The 20,159-nt window shown below is 43.6% G+C and overlaps 1 protein-coding gene across 5 annotated transcripts in view; it reads left to right on the top strand.

The window, feature by feature from the left end:
- The window catches only part of RBM33 (RNA binding motif protein 33), a 90,986-nt gene that overhangs the window by 25,992 nt on the left and 44,835 nt on the right, over window positions 1-20,159 (top strand). For 4 of the 5 annotated variants that reach the window (XM_075587859.1, XM_075587862.1, XM_075587863.1 and 1 more), the window contains exons 8-10: window positions 1,320-1,531; window positions 2,241-2,463; window positions 9,114-9,172. In XM_075587859.1, coding sequence (XP_075443974.1) covers window positions 1,320-1,531; window positions 2,241-2,463; window positions 9,114-9,172 — 494 coding nt within the window. The remainder of the gene's footprint in view (window positions 1-1,319; window positions 1,532-2,240; window positions 2,464-9,113; window positions 9,173-20,159) is intronic. The other variant, XM_075587860.1, reaches the window with a different exon arrangement.

Below are 20,159 nucleotides of genomic sequence, written 5' to 3'. Positions count from 1 at the left end.
TCTCTAGTCAGAGGAAGGATTAACGTTGTGCTTTGCTAATACTGTGGTAGCGGTGATGTCGTCTGCTTGGTTTACCAGCTGAGCCTCTGCACCCAGGATATTCCGACCTTGGGCAAAATGTTGGTGAGCCAATGAGTACGACAAACTTTATTTTGCCACAAAACATTCCACTCATTCAGTGGCTGTCATCTCCCTTCCTTATTGTACTTCTAAAATGGGACAAGACATAGGAATTCAACATTTCATGGATTTGAGGGCTATTAAGACTGGGATTACCCACTCCCCACCCACCCCCGACATTCCACCTGCATTTGGTAAAGCGGACACAGTGTGTTTTGGTTGATACTTAGTTTAAACTATTTTCAAGACTGCCGTTTCATATGGTTGCTTTCATCTTGCTGACCTTCACAGATCTGCCAAAGGGGCCAGCAACTCATTGTGTTGCAATTGATTGTTGGTGCCTATGGAAGCAACGGGATTGGCTAACTGTGAGTCTTGCCCTGCTGGTGGGATAAGTGGGTATTAATGAAAACATTGGGATTGAGCACAAGTAATTAATTATTAAGTAGAAGCAATTTAATTGACGTCACAACTTGCATTCGTGTAGTTTTATAGGCAGAAAAGGGAATTGCCTTTGTAGGGCGCATGGACTCTGGGATTTGAGCCCCGATACTTACTCCAACTGGTACATAGTCTTTGTTCTGCACCAGCCAGTCTACAAATGGGCTTCGTGCTTTCCTCCTTTTGGTTGTTGGCAAAACTCGGGATCTTGCATATGGCTTAAAGCAGCAGTCTAAGTTGCGTTTTTTTAATATGTGCATCAATACAATCCATACAATGATGAGAAATTAGGGAAGTTGCCAATCGATCTGTTCTCCTGTGATCAATCGGCGAAGATTCAGTTCGGGGGTTCACTAAATGGCTGTCGGTGCAGCAGAAGAGGACCAAAGATGCAAAGTTCTGTGGAGAAGATCATGTGACCAGACAGTCACTAGATACGATTGGTGCACTGCGAGGGCGCTGGGCTCAAAAAGGGGGGTGCCAGAACCTGTTTCAGAAGACGAGGGGATGTGACCTTGTACATTTTTGCTATAGAAACAAAAAAATGCTTGTTACATTATAATACATTAAAAATGTAATTCTGAGTTGTAGCATTTAAAAAAAGCAAGTATTTTCTCCTAGTACAGAACTGATGTATTAAAAAAACATACATGTAGGATTTTGCTTGGTCTGCAGCTTTAATGCTTTGGAAGTTATAAAACGGGTTTGCTACCTGTTGTTGTTTTTACAGTTTCTTTCCTTATGTTTAATCCCTGCAGAGCTTTCTGCAGAAGCGAAAGCCTCGTTGATGGAATTTGAAGAAATGGAGCGGCAGCGTAAGCAGGGTCGTTACGGCTCACGAAGAGGAGGGAGGCGCGGAGGCAACAACCTAATGTCTCGTGGAATGGGAGAACAAAGGCATGACAACAATGATAGAAGAAACATGAGAGACCAGAGGGCTCCTATGCGGTCTCCACAATCTTCCCAAGGGGTACCTTTTATTTCGTTTCTGCTACTTGTGGATGTATCGGTGAGATTGAATTTAAAGACCTTTTGTGAAGTGAAACTTCTTTGCTGGCGCCTACAGGGTTCTCATGGTAAAAAATCCTTGCCTTGTAATGAAAACCGTAACGCGAGTGATGTCATGGAACTAATGGGCGCTCGCCCGTCGCGCTCGCACATTCACACAAAACAACATTCTAGGCTGCACGGACCTTATGCATGCTGGCGCACCTGCAGAGTAGGCGCCGCACGCACCACAGGTACAGGCGCAACACACGCAGACGTGCACGCAGGCACACGCGCACAGACGCGCATGCGAACAGGCACAGATGCGCGCACATGCACGCACACAATATAGATATGTAAAAGGCAGACATAATATATACCGGGGTAGCCAAATCTAGTTCTTAGAGGCCCCCAACAGGTCAGGGTTTCAGGATATCCCTGCTTCAACACCGGTGGCTCACTATCTGACTAAGCCACTGATTGAGCCCCCTGTGCTGAAGCAGGGTTATCCTTAATACCTGACCTGTTGGTGGCCCTTGAGGACTGGAGTTGGCCACCCCTGGTATGTTACCAACTCTGTTGGCTACTAATAAAGCCTAGATTATTTGATTCCTTAGAAAAGTTTAAACGTTGGCAAGGTTGAAAATATTTCAGTACGGTTACATGATCATCTGATATTTTCATCTTCCTAGCAGCCCATCCGAAGTCTGTTCCAGCAGCAGCCGCAGCAGATGATGATTCAGCCTCTGCTTCCAATGCAGCGAACACGCCTCCCCTCCTCCGATGGAATGTCTACAGTGCCACAGCAGGACAAGCCAGGAATGGGGATGAATGCTCTGCTGGCAACACCACCGCAACCTAAAAACATACATATAAATCCCCATTTCAAAGGCAACGTTGTGACGCCAGTTCAAGGTTCGGCTTGTAATCATCCGTGTCTCCGACTTCATCTAAATGACTTGGTTCCTCCTTTCTTAATGTCTCCTTCATTCTCTGTAGGCTCATATTTACACTTTCCTTCCTTCTTATTCCAATACGTTAACTTTTTTCTGTCATGACTCGTGTTGGTAATATAACTTGCATCTATCCATATTTGTGGAGCCGTTATCAGAATCTCAATTGCATTTGCCCATTTTCCTTTTTGTTTTAATGTTTGTGTAATTGTAGCAATGTGTTATATTGGCACTTACGCCTAATAACTTAGATATCTTGTGATCAGTACTTCTGAACCTCACAGTGATATTATATCGCGTGACTACTCATTTATACGACTAGCATAGATATCTTGCCTCCTGTCTTTACATTGTCAGGAACACTCTTAAAGAGGCAATCCAAGCAGCTTAAAAAATATTCATTTATTTTTTTGTTTTAATATATGCAGCCTTTGATTACCTTTATTAAAAACTAATTACCTAAGCTGCCGATCGGTTTGTTCTCCCGTTATTGATCAGCAAAATCCTGCTTCCCAGGATTCACTAAATGGCTGCCTTTTAGTTTCAAATAGATCCTTCAGTCAGTGTAATTCAGCAGCTGCAATGTATTCTTATATTAATACGGTAACATTATCTATTGTTCGTTTGCAAACCAAATTGCTGGGAATATTGGCAAGGTGGGCTGAAGCCTACTGTAGAAATCAAAGGATTATCAGTACAGTATATTCAAAATGGCCTCATATTAGTGCCATGTGACTTAGCAAGGGTTGTGTACCTACTATCAGAACACCTAGCACATATGTTCTTTTTATTTAGATGCCTTTATTTTATAAGTATGCTAATAAAAGTTATTTATTTTAATAACTTCCTCACAGCATTACTGTAGTGCACTATTAAGGGATTTCTCTCTTCGTACCCCTGCGTACTTCCCCGCTATTCAAAATGGCATTAAGAGTTGAATAATGATTAAAAAAAATAAATATTAAGTATTCTCTAATACTACAGAACTGATTTATTTAAAAAACTTATGTAGAATTTGCATGGATTGCTCCTTTAATGTCCTCCATTTTATTTAGCCGCTTTATTCCTCTATACTTTCTCTCCTCTGTATACCTTATAACTCTGTGCTAATACAGCGGTAACTTACTAAACAGGGAAATTAAATACTTGGTTAATAGTTAACCAGGGAGTTTAAAGACTTATTAGGACTATACCTAGACAGATCTGGATGTAAACATTTTCAGTTTGTTGCCTTACAGTGTATAGCAATCAACTGTGATAACACTTTGAGGACTAAAATACCTCCGAGGCAGCTCAGATTGTAATATTTTTTTATCACTCTATATGTTCACTCTAGCTGTGCGTTCTCGATACTGTCTGTCTGTCACCTATAAATAGAGCACTCCAATTATAACAATCATTGTCCAATTAATTTTATTACCATTAAAAGTTACTTTTTATTTTTTTTTGTGCTTGCACAAGTCTTCCACTGTATTACATTGCCCTACTAGTATGTGCATACACTGTATTACATTGCCCTACTAGTATGTGCATACACTGTATTACATTGCCCTACTAGTATGTGCATACACTGTATTACATTGCTCTATTAGTATGTGCATACACTGTATTACATTGCCCTACTAGTATGTGCATACACTGTATTACATTGCCCTACTAGTATGTTCATACACTGTATTACATTGCCCTACTAGTATGTGCATACACTGTATTACATAGCCCTACTAATATGTGCATACACTGTATTACATTGCCCTATTAGTATGTGCATACACTGTATTACATTGCCCTACTAGTATGTGCATACACTGTATTACATTGCCCTACTAGTATGTTCATACACTGTATTACATTGCCCTACTAGTATGTGCATACACTGTATTACATTGCCTAACTAGTATGTGCATACACTGTATTACATTGCCCTACTAGTATGTTCATACACTGTATTACATTGCCCTACTAGTATGTGCATACACTGTATTACATTGCCCTACTAGTATGTGCATACACTGTATTACATTGCCCTACTAGTATGTGCATACACTGTATTACATTGCCCTACTAGTATGTGCATACACTGTATTACATTGCCCTATTAGTATGTGCATACACTGTATTACATTGCCCTATTAGTATGTGCATACACTGTATTACATTGTCCTACTAGTATGTGCATACATTGTATTACATTGCCCTATTAGTATGTGCATACACTGTATTACATTGTCCTACTAGTATGTGCATACATTGTATTACATTGCCCTATTAGTATGTGCATACACTGTATTACATTGCCCTATTAGTATGTGCATACACTGTATTACATTGCCCTACTAGTATGTGCATACACTGTATTACATTGCCCTATTTTTATGTGCATACACTGTATTACATTGCCCTATTAGTATGTGCATACACTGTATTACATTGCCCTACTAGTATGTGCATACACTGTATTACATTGCCCTATTAGTATGTGCATACACTGTATTACATTGCCCTATTAGTATGTGCATACACTGTATTACATTGCCCTATTAGTATGTGCATACACTGTATTACATTGCCCTATTAGTATGTGCATACACTGTATTACATTGCCCTATTAGTATGTGCATACACTGTATTACATTGCCCTACTAGTATGTGCATACACTGTATTACATTGCCCTACTAGTATGTGCATACACTGTATTACATTGCCCTACTAGTATGTGCATACACAGTATTACATTGCCCTACTAGTATGTGCATACACTGTATTACATTGCCCTACTAGTATGTGCATACACGGTATTACATTGCCCTACTAGCATGTGCATACACGGTATTACGTTGCCCTACTAGTATGTGCATACACTGTATTACATTGCCCTACTAGTATGTGCATACACTGTATTACATTGCCCTACTAGTATGTGCATACACGGTATTACATTGCCCTACTAGTATGTGCATACACTGTATTACATTGCCCTATTAGTATGTGCATACACTGTATTACATTGCCCTACTAATATGTGCATACACTGTATTACATTGCCCTACTAATATGTGCATACACTGTATTACATTGCCCTACTAGTATGTACATACACTGTACTGTATTACATTGCCTAACTAGTATGTGCATACACTGTATTACATTGCCCTACTAGTATGTGCATACACTGTATTACATTGCCCTACTAGTATGTGCATACACTGTATTACATTGCCCTACTAGTATGTGCATACACTGTATTACATTGCCCTACTAGTATGTGCATACACTGTATTACATTGCCCTACTAGTATGTGCATACACTGTATTACATTGCTCTATTAGTATGTGCATACACTGTATTACATTGCCCTACTAGTATGTGCATACACTGTATTACAGCGTTTCCCAAACGGTGGGTCGCGACCCGGCACCGGGCCACGGCACCAAAATTGCCGGGTCGCAGCGAGGCTGGCCGCGCGGTGTCTCCCGTCCCCCCTGCTCAATTTAAAAAAAATGCCGGCGATTTCCCCCTGCGGTCCCGCGCGCTTGCGCAGGGCAAGCAAGGCCTGCTCCCTTCCTCCCCCCCCCCCGCTCCCAACGTGGGACGGAGGAGGAAGTGCCAGCTCCTCTGCGGCCCGCACGTTACGTGGGACGTAGGGGGAAGTTCAAGCTCCTACTGCGGCGTGCTTCCCCCCGCAGCCAGCTTCCCCCCGCAGCCAGTTTCCCGAGCTCACCTCCCGTGGCACCCCCTCCCGAGCCCACCTCCCGTCCCCCCAAGCCCACCTCCCGTCCCGGGCAGCAGGGGATATCGGGGGCAGCAGGGGAAAGCATCCGGCGGCAAGGTAAGTCACCCCACCCAGTCACTGCCTCCCACCCAAGTGCCCCTGGTCCCCCTCCCACCCACCCAAGTGCCCCTGGTCCCCCTCCCACCCACCCAAGTGCCCCTGGTCCCCCTCCCACCCACCCAAGTGCCCCTGGTCCCCCTCCCACCCACCCAAGTGCCCCTGGTCCCCCTCCCACCCACCCAAGTGCCCCTGGTCCCCCTCCCACCCACCCAAGTGCCCCTGGTCCCCCTCCCACCCACCCAAGTGCCCCTGGTCCCCCTCCCACCCACCCAAGTGCCCCTGGTCCCCCTCCCACCCACCCAAGTGCCCCTGGTCCCCCTCCCACCCACCCAAGTGCCCCTGGTCCCCCTCCCACCCACCCAAGTGCCCCTGGTCCCCCTCCCACCCACCCAAGTGCCCCTGGTCCCCCTCCCACCCACCCAAGTGCCCCTGGTCCCCCTCCCACCCACCCAAGTGCCCCTGGTCCCCCTCCCACCCACCCAAGTGCCCCTGGTCCCCCTCCCACCCACCCAAGTGCCCCTGGTCCCCCTCCCACCCACCCAAGTGCCCCTGGTCCCCCTCCCACCCACCCAAGTGCCCCTGGTCCCCCTCCCACCCACCCAAGTGCCCCTGGTCCCCCACCCACCCAAGTGCCCCTGGTCCCCCTCCCACCCACCCAAGTGCCTCTGGTCCCCCTCCCACCCACCCAAGTGCCCCTGGTCCCCCTCCCACCCACCCAAGTGCCCCTGGTCCCCCTCCCACCCACTCAAGTGCCCCTGGTCCCCCTCCCACCCACCCAAGTGCCCCTGGTCCCCCTCCCACCCACCCAAGTGCCCCTGGTCCCCCTCCCACCCACCCAAGTGCCCCTGGTCCCCCTCCCACCCACCCAAGTGCCCCTGGTCCCCCTCCCACCCACCCAAGTGCCCCTGGTCCCCCTCCCTCCCACCCACGTGCCCTTGGTCCCCCTCCCACCCACCCAAGTGCCCCTGGTCCCCCTCCCACCCACCCAAGTGCCCCTGGTCCCCCTCCCACCCACCCAAGTGCCCCTGGTCCCCCTCCCACCCACCCAAGTGCCCCTGGTCCCCCTCCCACCCACCCAAGAGCCCCTGGTCCCCCTCCCACCCACCCAAGTGCCCCTGGTCCCCCTCCCACCCACCCAAGTGCCCCTGGTCCCCCTCCCACCCACCCAAGTGCCCCTGGTCCCCCTCCCACCCACCCAAGTGCCCCTGGTCCCCCTCCCTCCCTCCCACCCACGTGCCCCTGGTCCCCCTCCCTCCCACCCACGTGCCCCTGGTCCCCCTCCCTCCCACCCACGTGCCCCTGGTCCCCCTCCCTCCCACCCACGTGCCCCTGGTCCCCCTCCCTCCCACCCACGTGCCCCTGGTCCCCCTAAAGTGCCCCATGTCCCCCTCCCACCCACCCAAGTGCCCCTGGTCCCCCTCCCTCCCACCCAAGTGCCCCTGGCCCCCTCTCCAGTCACTCACATCCGTCGTTGCCTGTAATTCACTGTTTGTGTCTGTGTGGGTATAGGGGAGAGCGAGTGTGTGTGGGTATAGGGGAGAGCGAGTGTGTGTGTGTGTGTGTGTGTGTGTATCTGTATCAGTGTGTGTGTGTGTATCAGTGTGCGTGTGTATCTGTGTGGCTGCGTGTGTGTCAGTGGCTGCGTGTGTGTGTCAGTGGCTGCGTGTGTGTGTCAGTGGCTGCGTGTGTGTGTCAGTGGCTGCGTGTGTGTGTGTCAGTGGCTGCGTGTGTGTGTCAGTGGCTGCGTGTGTGTGTCCGTGGCTGCGTGTGTGTGTATCAGAGGCTGTGTGTATGTATCAGTGTGTGTGTCAGTGGCTGCGTGTGTCAGTGGCTGCGTGTCTGTCAGTGGCTTTGTGTGTGTGTGTATCAGTGGCTGTGTGTGTGTGTATCAGTGGCTGTGTGTGTGTCTGTGCAGGCCCTATAGGCCAGTATAGGCGATAAAAATTTTAGTGGGTCACGAAGGAGAAGTTCAAAAATAACCGGGTCACGGAAAAAAAAGTTTGGGAAACCCTGCTGTATTACATTGCCCTACTAGTATGTGCATACACTGTATTACATTGCCCTACTAGTATGTGCATACACTGTATTACATTGCCCTACTAGTATGTGCATACACTGTATTACATTGCCCTACTAGTATGTGCATACACTGTATTACATTGCCCTACTAGTATGTGCATACACTGTATTACATTGCCCTACTAGTATGTGCATACACTGTATTACATTGCCCTACTAGTATGTGCATACACTGTATTACATTGCCCTACTAGTATGTGCATACACTGTATTACATTGCCCTACTAGTATGTGCATACACTGTATTACATTGCCCTACTAGTATGTGCATACACTGTATTACATTGCCCTATTAGTATGTGCATACACTGTATTACATTGCCCTACTAGTATGTGCATACACTGTATTACATTGCCCTACTAGTATGTGCATACACTGTATTACATTGCCCTATTAGTATGTGCATACACTGTATTACATTGCCCTACTAGTATGTGCATACACTGTATTACATTGCCCTACTAGTATGTGCATACACTGTTCAGGGGACGTGCCTGTCCACAGTGGAATGTTTCCATTGTGCTCACTGCAGAAATCCTCTGACTCTTTGCTGTAATTACATTTAGTTGCCATTTAGCTTTTGTAATGCAAAGCCTGAAATGTTGTGTTCACAGTATCACCTAAATCAGAGACAGAGCTGGGAAGACTCATTTATTGTGTCGTTTTTTTAACCGTGTTTTTTTGTATTTTGTTTTTAGTACCCCTGTTACCAGCACCAAACCAGCCTCGCCCCCCAGTAGGACCTCAGAGATTTCCCGTGAGTATCGGCTTCTACTATTTCCTACTATTTCTCGGATAAGGATAAACACACAATTACAGCTAAATATTAATACAGCAAATAAAAGCTGTTCCAACTAAATATAAATGTAGGGATTTGTAAATATTGACCGTAATCTTTCTGTTTGCTGTAAGCTTTGGTTTGATTGTCTTTTGAGAGTACAATTAATTCTGTATAATAATGTTTAGCATGGTTTCACTAGTCAATGGTATTAATGCATTTGTTTAAAAATAGTAAGTCGTTTTCAAAGTGAAAAGGAATTCCTTTCCCTGTAGTTGCACAAACGCAGCTTCATCACGTACTGTAAAGCAATGTGTGAGCTATTTTGAAAAATATAAATGTATATTGGTACAAATAGGGGAATATTAAAGCTGCAGCCCTGTCTATGATAAAAGTGAACAAATGCGCACAAGCTTGACGATTTGTTGGAAACCTTTATATTTTTTTTTTTATAGAATCCTTAATTTTTGAGTGAATATGCACAGACAGCCCCTCTCTCTTCACAGCAGTAATACACGTGACATAATATTATAACACATAATGGAAATAAGCGCTTCAGACATAAAAGTAACATTAGGAACATGAATTCCTGCCCGGAAGAGCTCACAATCTATGCGTGCCCCTGTTTCTGGAATGGTAGCGTATTAACTTAAAGCAACAAAACCAATCCTATGGGGGTTTTTATTATTTTTTTCTCCCCCAAATAAATCAGTTCTGTAGTATTGGATAATACTTACTGTATTTTTTTTTAAAATTACTATTCAACGCATAATGCAATTTCCAATGAGTTTTACTGCTTCCTTTGATTTCTATCCTCCCAAGCAGTGCACGATCTTTGCAACACTTTACTGTTTGACAATTTGATGGCAATATTTCTAGCAGTTTGAGCTGCAAAACTGTAACAATATAATGTTACCGTAGTAATATAAGGGTGCGTTGTAGCTGCCGAGTTAGGCTTCGACCCCGGTGGCCGCTGCTGCGCGCGACGGTGTGTGCGCCACACACAGAGCACAGCCCTCTATGGGGCAAACCCCAGTCGGCGTGTGTGCGCACGCACAAAGCACGATGTGCGACCTCCTTTGCCAAAAGACAAGATTTTTGACGCTGTGGCGGTTTAGCCAATGAGGGTGAACCAGCTGGATGACGTCATGGCCGTGCCCCCGCCAACCTCCCCTGGCCCCCACCCCCGTGCGCGATCTCCTGCTCTTCACCACAGGTCACGGCTCGCACTGGTGCATGCGTCGCAAGGCACTGCGACACGCACGTGCACGCAGTGACTGGGGCTGTAGCCTTACACTGACTGAAAAATGGATTGAAACTGAAAGGCAGCCATTATGTTAGGCACACAATTAGGATTTAGTATGAGTTCAGCTTCACCCTTAAGCACTATAATAGTACATGTCCTATCAACAGTATGAATAAATAAAACTACAATATATTTTCTGTCATAGCACAACATCACTCACAAAACATTACAGGCATGTGCTATTTCAGGTAATTAAGCTTTTTAACCGTTTCAGTTCTGCAGTGTACGACGGACCCTTGTGGGACTTAAGAATGAATTGCTGCTTTTGCTTTTGAATTGCTGGGTTTTTCTTTCCCCTGGCATGTTTAATGAGGAAATGTGTTCATTATTTGGAGTCTAATTCCCATTGTGGACAATAGTGACAATAAGAAAGATTGTTTTTTTTTTTGTATGCAGGGCAAATTGTGACATAAATACACTGTATAGTGCATGTAAAATCCAAGTTCAAACCTTGAAATACATGAGTATTATTTTGTGTTATTCCCCCTGCCATTCCTCCCTCGCCCTTTTCCCAAGGATTCCGTTTAATTTTGTTTTGGTTTAAATAGCGGGGGGGAGGGGGGGTTGTTGCAGCTTCTGTTCATTTGCAAACCTACATTAATCGATAAATGAAGATTAGACATCCTTGGATTGCATTTCTTAATACTTTGGTTTGACTGACCCCTAAATGTTTGAGTTGTCTTCATTGACAGAGAATCACTAAAAGTTCCTATGGCAAAAAAAAGTGTTAAAAATGGCAGATTTTTTGGGAGTTCCAGTAAAGCACTTTATATGCCTTATAACCTTGGTAAGTTTAGTATGCCTTCTAACCTGCATGACGCACAAGAACATGTATTGCCTAATATATTGGCAGAAGAAACAGAGTGCGGGGAGTGCAGAAAAACAATGAGTGGGGCGATAACTTCGCTATTTGTTTGTCCAATGACCAATAAATAATCATTTTTTATGGAATACACACTTTTCTTAATTTCTCTAACTTTTGATGCCAGTGAGTAGTGCACTATTATCCTCTCCATTTTGTTCATTCCTATCCGCAATAAAAACTGGATATATTAATTGGAGAGACATGTATTTTTTATAGATGTATTTTTAAAATAGAGAAATTTATATTTGAGCGTTTTTAATCATATGATCATACATTATTAACCATAAGAATGATCACTGCTAGCCCAACTGTTGTTAACAATTGTATTTATGGCATGTACAGTATCATTCCATAACATCTAATATTGGCGGTTATCTAACGTATGTACTAAAACCAATTGTTATTGGTGTTCAGCGTGATATAATGAGAAACACCGACACAACTGAAATTCAAGTGCCAATATACTTAAGGCAGTTGAATAACACCCTTGTGATGGGTATATATTCACATTTTTTAAACCACTTGTATGGCTGTCTGTCATCCCCATTGGGTTCCACCACGAGGACGCTAGTCGTCCTACTACACAAACACCCCACACCGAGTGAAAATATCCAAGAGGAAAGATTTTCTTCTGAGCAAAGGAGGGATTACAGTCCACAAAGAAATCACTCCTTGCTACAGTCTCACACATGGCTGTGTGAGTACATCACCTGTATTTATATTATACCGAGCCTATTACCCTGAGCACTGTGATTTCACACATCAGATTAACATTGTTACTAACTGTGCGTTTTCTTTTTGCGCTCCCGACACTCTGTTTCTACTATTCCGCGAGGATCACGGGAGGATCCTCTTTGGGTTGAGCAGCAACACATATCGGGCTAGTGTTGTACCATTTGATTTTTATTTGTATGTAGACTTTTTGCTTTTTAAGACACGGACTGTCAGGCATACCATGTTTAATTTTTAATTGATAATTAGAGGGAGCACCCCAGATATCCTTATCATAATATATTAACGCACTGCATTTGTTTTTGTTTTTCTGGGTGTAATTTTAAAGGGGCGTTTCCTCTTGCACGATATTCTTTTCTTTGAATAAATGCAGCCGTCCCTGGCCTTTACCGCAATGCTGTTATCTAAGCTGCCGATCGATCCGTTCTCCCGGGATCGATCGGTGAAGGTCCTGCATCCCAGGACACCCAATATGGCTGCCTGTTTAACAAGTGGAAGTGGTGTTTGCTTCCTTAATAGTGGCTATAGCAACCCAAAAAAGCTTTATACATAAAAAAAATAAAAATATCATTAAATATGGCATAAAGCATGGAGGGGAAAATGAAGTATTATGTAATACTTACTACACAACTGATTTAACAACAAAAAAACACAGGATTTTGAATGAAATGCTGCTTTGATTACCGCCGACGCCGAGATCCAGTCTCCATATTCCCATCATTCCACGTTTTTTCTTTCTTTCTTATAAGTATATGCATTGCTGTACATACAATCTTTTGCATGTGCAACGAGCCCGTGCCCTGTAGAGCTTACAATCTACTTTTGGTGTCTGAGACACAGGGAGTTGGTGAGTTGTCGAAGGTCACAATGCCACAAGATTGGAACCAGTCTCCCCTGCTTCAAAGTCTGTATCATTGCTGTCAGTCCGCGCCTTTACTCGCATGTACACATTATGGTTCACTAAGGTTATGAAAACCCACTAACTTTTATCAGTGAACAATTCACGTTTTGTTCCATCACAGTGTATTGCTACCTGCAATAAATCTACACGATCTCATCGGAAATGTTCAATTTTCATTGGACTTTTCTTCGTGTCTTACTCTTATCGTGTCTTTTATTTCCCCTGTAATTTAAACATATCTATAAAACAAATTATACTAGAACCAAGTGTAGCATAATATAAAACTCTGCATTATGCCATGTAGAAATGGAACTAGAAGTAAAATTAATGGTCATTAGTCAGATAATTATCTAGCTCTAAAACTCCAGTCTCGCTTAAAAACATATTTTTGACAAATGTTAGGCCGTGCTTATAGTGCTGGCGACGCTGCCACTGACGAAAGTTGTAATTTGATTTTTAGCGACGTCGCTGGCGACAAGGCCAGTGACGTCACTAAAAGGTGCGGGTCGCGCAATTTGATTGGTTTAGAGACACTCACATGTGGCGACTGTCTCTAAAAAATCAAATTTACCCTACTTCAAAATTTTTGGTTGCGACATCGCCGTCGCACGTACTATAAGCGCTTGCGACGGAGTTCATGTATTTGTTTTGCGGTCGCCGTCGCAAGGCACTATAAGCGCAGCCTTATGTTTGTCACAGAGATTGAGTGGTTTAAAGTCTTCAAAAAGTTAGGGCTAAAACCTGGTTTCAAATAGTCCATGTTCACAGAATGCGTTCATTGGAGGAGGTCCCTCGACGTAATTGGGTGTTCCTGTGGCCCCATGAGAGCAGTCCCGTGATGTTGGGGAGCTTCCTGTGAAGTCACGATCAGTTCCACGGCGTCACAGGAGCTCTGTTTTGCCAGGAACCGGGGGTAGGAAAGTGAAGCGAGTGGTAGTTCAAAACTAATCAGTGTGAAAACCTGTCACGCTCCTGGAGATTTGATCAAGAACATTGGGACTAGGGTAAAAAAGGAAACTAAGACTGTTTCCTATAGAATTTCTTTTCTCAATTAGTCTGGGCTGAAAGAATTACCCTTCCTTTAAAACTGAGTGGCCAACTCCAGTCCTCAAGGGCCACCAACAGGTCAGGTTTTCAGGATATCTCTGCTTCAGCACAGGTGGTGCAGTCTGACTGAGCCCCTGTTTGAGCCACCTGTGCTGAAGCAGGGATATATTGAAAACCTGACCCGTTGGTGGCCCTTGAGGACTGGAATTGGCCACCCCATGTATAAAAGTCATAGGTAACGTTGTTTCCCAACATATAAGCCTATTAAAGTAGTCCTAAAGGCTGGCAAGAGATTTAAATAAGTTAATGGAGTCCCGTTTTAAAGTTATTCAAATAAAACTTATTTTTGGTGCTGCTTGATCTATATAGTGGGGCGTTCTATGGGATGTTAATCTCTAGATCAGGGGAGTACATCATATGTTATTCCGAATGCTGCTTCAGTAATAAGAGTCTCAAAGAGCATAATAAAATGCTCTGTGCTTGAGGTCTGGGAGGATCCAGGTACTCTGGGGGGAAGAGTACCTGCTTTGCCTTTAGATTCCGCACCACTTTGTGACAAAGACCAAAAAGAAGTCTTAAGTTTATAATTTGGAGAAATAGTTCTTAAAATAGTTTCTGAAGACTATTACAGCAGCAATCTCCCCCTCTCCGCCACTTTCTCCCCCCCCCCCCCCCCACCCCATAACTAATTTACAGCTCATGGGACCCCCAGGACAGTTCCTGTGATAGTTTACCTGTGAATTTACTAGGTTTAAATCTCCCTTGAGGAAACTAAATGGCTGCAAAATCTCGTACCAATAGGAAACCGCAATCTCATCAGTTGCGACGTCCTATTGGATGGGCATTTAAATCTCCTGTAAAAAGCAAGCGGTAATAGCAGTAACTTCGTCAGCAAGTATCTCTTGAACAAAGGGTCCCCACAGCTGAATATAGCACTGTTGAGCTCTGAAGGATTTTGTAATGTGAAAAAATTATTCATATGTAATTAGAATATGAGTGTCCTCCTAGACCTAAACCGTGTTTTTTTCCCCTGTTCCATGTGTAGATTCCCGGTTTAAGCTTTAAAAATTATATCCACCAGATAATCACATTGACTGGGGAATCTTACTTCTATTTCTTCCTCTGGCTTACAGAACAGCTCTTTGTATTCATGCCTTGCTGTTGCTGATCAATTTGTCCTGTTCAATTTAGCTTTTATGTTTTTTCAATATTGTGAAGAGTACAGTTAACAGTGCATCAACTTCCACTCCTCTTGAACATGAGTTAATATATAAATAACTGTGTACCACCCAGCTTCTCACCATATTGGATAGAAGCCTGGGTATCAGGTGCTGGTGACTGACATTTCTTGGTTGACGGTTTACATAACATTTCATGGAAATTATGCCTGAATGAAACTGGTGTTTCTGATTGTAAAGGACCTTGCAGGTTCACGATTTGATTTTCTATTGGATGCAACATGACGTTTTAATTTTGAACACATACTGTCTGTCTTCACATATTCTCTGTAAGACTTCATAATGATGCCATTTAAAATATAGAAGAAACACTGGGTATTTTGTCGTAGCTGATGTATAAGTACTAGTGAACAGATGCAACATGAGATTCCTCCAGCTGTCAGATCTTGTCAAGCTAGTACAGAGGGGATGCAGTTTAAAATGCAGCTTACATAATATCGAACAGCCTCCATTTGCTAGTGGGTCTCTGATTAATTACAATTACCATACATTATCATACCATCACATTTAATCATATCAATGAATTCCCCTTTGCTGTTGGGTCTGCTTAATGACTGGTTCAACTATTCTATTTAGCAAAAGCTTCCTTCTACTCGGGAACCTTAGCTTCCCTAGTATGATTAACACTTTCACCCCATTTGTAACACTTGTGACCTATCTTCAATATATTTTTGCCATGAGGTGACTACTAATGCCTGTATAACCTTACGTTGTTTGATACCTTTTGTTTCACAAGGGTCCTTGTCTGTATGGTGTTCTTATATGTTTATTAACTGCAAAGTCCTAGCTGTCTAGGGCTCGGGAGTGCAATATTTTTATGGGGGGGCGCGGCAGTTACAGGGGCCCCGCGCTCTTCCCCCAAGGCATTTAAATTAAATGCCGGGTGATCGCGTGAGGCCTTTGCAACTTCCCTCACCTTGTCTTGGGCAACGCAGTCATTTGACGCCAGAGACAAAGTAAGGAGGGGTCGAGAGCAGGCAAGGTGGCGCGGACTGAAAAGTTTGCACACCCCTGGTCTAGGGTACCATTGCAGCACTGAAGTCGTTTTTGTTTTCCCCCTTCAAAAAGACATTTGTTTTGGTTTTCTGAACAGACTATAGAAGAGGTTTCAATATTGTACAGTGTCTCAAAGTACAGTTATTTGAAAATAAATATTATAAAAACGACATGATGAAATGAAGATTATAACAAAAGGAACATTCAAATGTCAAATGAGTGACCATAAACGACAACTTGGAGAATTTCAGTAGATAATGTGGGAAAAATACCTCATAAAGTATATTGTCATTATTAAGAGCAACTTAACCTTAATGATATTCATACATACATGCCCCAGGAATGCGGCGGGTTCGGTTCTAAGGGCCTGCCACAAAGCGAAAATAGCCGGAACCGGCGATTTTCGGCGCATGCGAACAGCGGCAATTCCCTTTTCTGTGCATGCGCAACCGCCGTTCGGCACATATGCAACCTTCGTTCTGCACATGCGCAACCTCGGCACCCCGCCATTCTGCGCATGCGCAACCTCGGAATTCCCCGTTCTGCGCATGCACAGTCATGGCGGCCCCCTTCCGGTACCGCCGTATCGGCGGATTGCCGAAAAGCGGGGCCTTGCTGTATTGTGTGTATAGATCTCTATATCTCAGTATCCCCAGCTATCTATGCAGCACTTTATAATACATGGGATTATAATACATTAAGTGCAACAAACATAAAAACACATAATATAAAAGGGAGCTCCTGTACCCACAGAATTTATAATCCAAGTGGTGTATAGAGTAAAAAAAAAATAGGTATAAACTGCAATAGTGTTGTGATGGATGTGATGAAATTAGAAAACATGCCACCTACTGAGCCCTTTATAAAACATTCTTTGTTATATTTGAGAAGCATTAATAAAAGTTTGAGTAAAGTTTAATTGGACTTAAAAGTTGAGTTAATATGCTAAGTATTAATACTCTTACACAATTGAATCTGCATAGCAGTCTTTATTGGTCATTAATCTCTATACACTTGCTTCATTTTTGTTCATTGACTCACTGACCCTGCTTAACCATCATTAGTATTCTAATATAACTCCTGCATTTGAAGTTAAATGAATAAATGAAAACATGTTGTAGACGTTGGAAGTAATTTACTGGAGGATTCATGAAGTTACAAAGACTTTAACGTATTTAATTAGTCCTGTGAAAGTGTGAGTGACCCTTCCTGTAAAGCTGATAAGTCGCATAATAGCTGTTATATCCTCTTTATTCTTTTCTCTTTAAGATTAACTCGGTACTAAGCAATTTATGCTAAGTTTCATTTCTTTCACTGGTAGCCCAAGTTATCCGCGATTCGTGAATGGATTATTGCAGATAGCATCTTGTAATTAACACGAGATGTGGAAATGTGAAGTATAATTTGTGTAGTGATTGTGAGAGAGAATGTTAATTTCTTAACTAGATGGATATTTAAGGGGATAAAAGAAATGGCAAAATAGTGCATAATTCTTTAAATGGATTAAAGCAACCTTATCGTATATTGTTGAATGTGGGTTGAGTGGTTTATCGGGTATTTAAAAGCCATATGTAAAGAATTGTAGGGGCCACATAACAATCTATCTTTCCAGAAACAAATTAACTCTGTTGTGCCCAAAAATGGATGTAAAATACGAAAGTGGCTGATTCTAGGTTAAGGATCCTGGAATGGGCACCTTCAAACTTTCTTTCCCTTGAACGACCGGAGAGAGGATTTCTTGTTTAGCAAAGAGTTAAAAGCCTTTCCGAAGTTTATAACTCTTGAAACCCTAGATGGATTCTTGTCTGATTTGATGTTTATTTGATGTTTTGGCAGTATAAATTGTACATTTGGATCTGTAGAAAGAAATAGCTGAACACCATGGTTTGGCCCACCCATGACTTTTTGTTACCTATGTTCCCTTTTCCTGTAGGCATGGCATCTTTTTCCATCTGTTTCCATCTTTTTATTGTTTTCTAAAACTGGTAAACTGCATAAAATCAGGTTCTGTTCTCTGGCGACGATACTCGCGTGTCTAGTTAGATGAAGGGGGGCCAACTCCAGTCCTCAAGGGCCACCAACAGGCCATGTTTTCGGTCTATCCCTGCTTCACAGGTGGTTCAATTGAGCCACCTGTGCTGAAGCAGGGATATCCTGAATACCTGGCCTGTTGGTGGCCCATGAGGGCTGGAGTTGGCCACCCCACGAGTTACAATGATTTGTGTTTAATTTGTAAGAGAAACTTAACCTGACTGAGGTAATACAGAGCGTCTCATGCTCAATCGGCACACTTAACCACATATTAGCAGGGCTCAATCTTTTACTAGGTGTAGGTAACACAGGTTTGTTTACGTGCTACTTGCATTGATTGCTATAGAGTAATCCCTGTTCATTTGTGCTTTGAATGGTTTGTTACATGATATTCAGTTGGTTTTAATCTCCTCCTTTTTTTTCTTGAAATGGAAATGAATTCCCAAGTCTGTCCTGTCGTGACGAGATCTAACTAGCTGCCAGCAGGCTGAGGCCCCAGTGTGCGCAGCGACGGGGTGTCTGGCATCGCTCGTTCCCGGCAGCAGCGTGGCCTGGAGGCGTAGCTGGGTTTGCGACCATGACGTTACGCGGCTGTTCGCCCTCATTGGCTGAACCGCCAGCGCTCCGTCGCCACAAGAAAAGATAAAATCCTTCTCTTTGCAAAATGTGATCGCACATTGTGCCGGGGCGCGCAGGCAGCTACTGGGGCCGGCCCCCATAGAGGGACGTGCCTGGTGTGCGCCCCGCACGCAGCCGCGGCCACTGGGGACCTAACCTTAGGCAAACAAAGTACTTTATCACACACCGTTCTTTAATATGCACATATTACATACAATAATACAATGGACTGTAATATTTATTGACTTAATATATGTGTATATTATTGATTACTATTTTCTTTGGGATGTAATAATTGTAATAAAACGAACGAGGAGAATGAATGGGTTGATCGCAGGGCCGTAACACTTTCCTAATACTGTATATGTTGTATTCTGAGAATGTTGTCTTGTCTTAGTAATTATATTACTAAGTGTAGCACATTATTGTTACATGTTTCAGAGTAATATACAGTCTGCTGTTTGGAACACAGCAACATATCTGTTTGTGATACTTTGTTGCCAAAAAGTTGTGCGTTAGAGCCTGTTTCCAAAGAGGAAGTCGATATGATTTTCTAAATGGTTGCTGTAGCAACCAAAGGATGATCAGTACATTTTAATTAAAAAAAAAAAAATATTAAAAATGTCAGGAGTTAAAAAAAAAAAATGTGCACATTTGTATGTAATACTACAGAACTGATTTATTTAATAATAATAATAAAAATCCTTGTATCCTTTAAATCCTGCTTTCAATTTCCACTGGACAGAGACTCTGGTGCCTTAGCAAATGATTGCAAAGGACATGGACACAGGCCAATACCTTGCTATATGGGGATGGGGTCATTAATCTTTAGGGCATGGTGGCCAACTTCAGTCCTCAAGGACCACCAACAGCTCACGTTTTCAGGATATCCCTGCTTCAGCACAGGTGGCTCAATCAGTGGCTCAGCCTGAAAACCTGACCTGTTGGTGGCCCATAAGGTCTAGCGTTGGCCACCCCTGCCCTACAAAGTTTATCATACAGGTAGTGGGGGGAAAGTCCCAGTATTATTGTAGTGCATGTTGTGATCATACTCAGTGTTTGACAAACCTATACATTTGCTCGCCCCGGGCGAGTGGATTTAACATCGTGGCGAGCTCCTATTGGCCCAAGCAGCATACATTTGGTACTAGGTGCGAGTAGATTTTTTTGTGTGGCGAGTAGATTTTTTGGTGATTTGTCGACCACTGATCATACTGGTATATTGGATCACT

The sequence above is a fragment of the Ascaphus truei genome, chromosome 2, assembly GCF_040206685.1.
Source record: "Ascaphus truei isolate aAscTru1 chromosome 2, aAscTru1.hap1, whole genome shotgun sequence".
Classification (NCBI taxonomy): Eukaryota; Metazoa; Chordata; class Amphibia; order Anura; family Ascaphidae; genus Ascaphus; species Ascaphus truei.
This window is presented reverse-complemented; position numbering and strand designations above follow the sequence as displayed.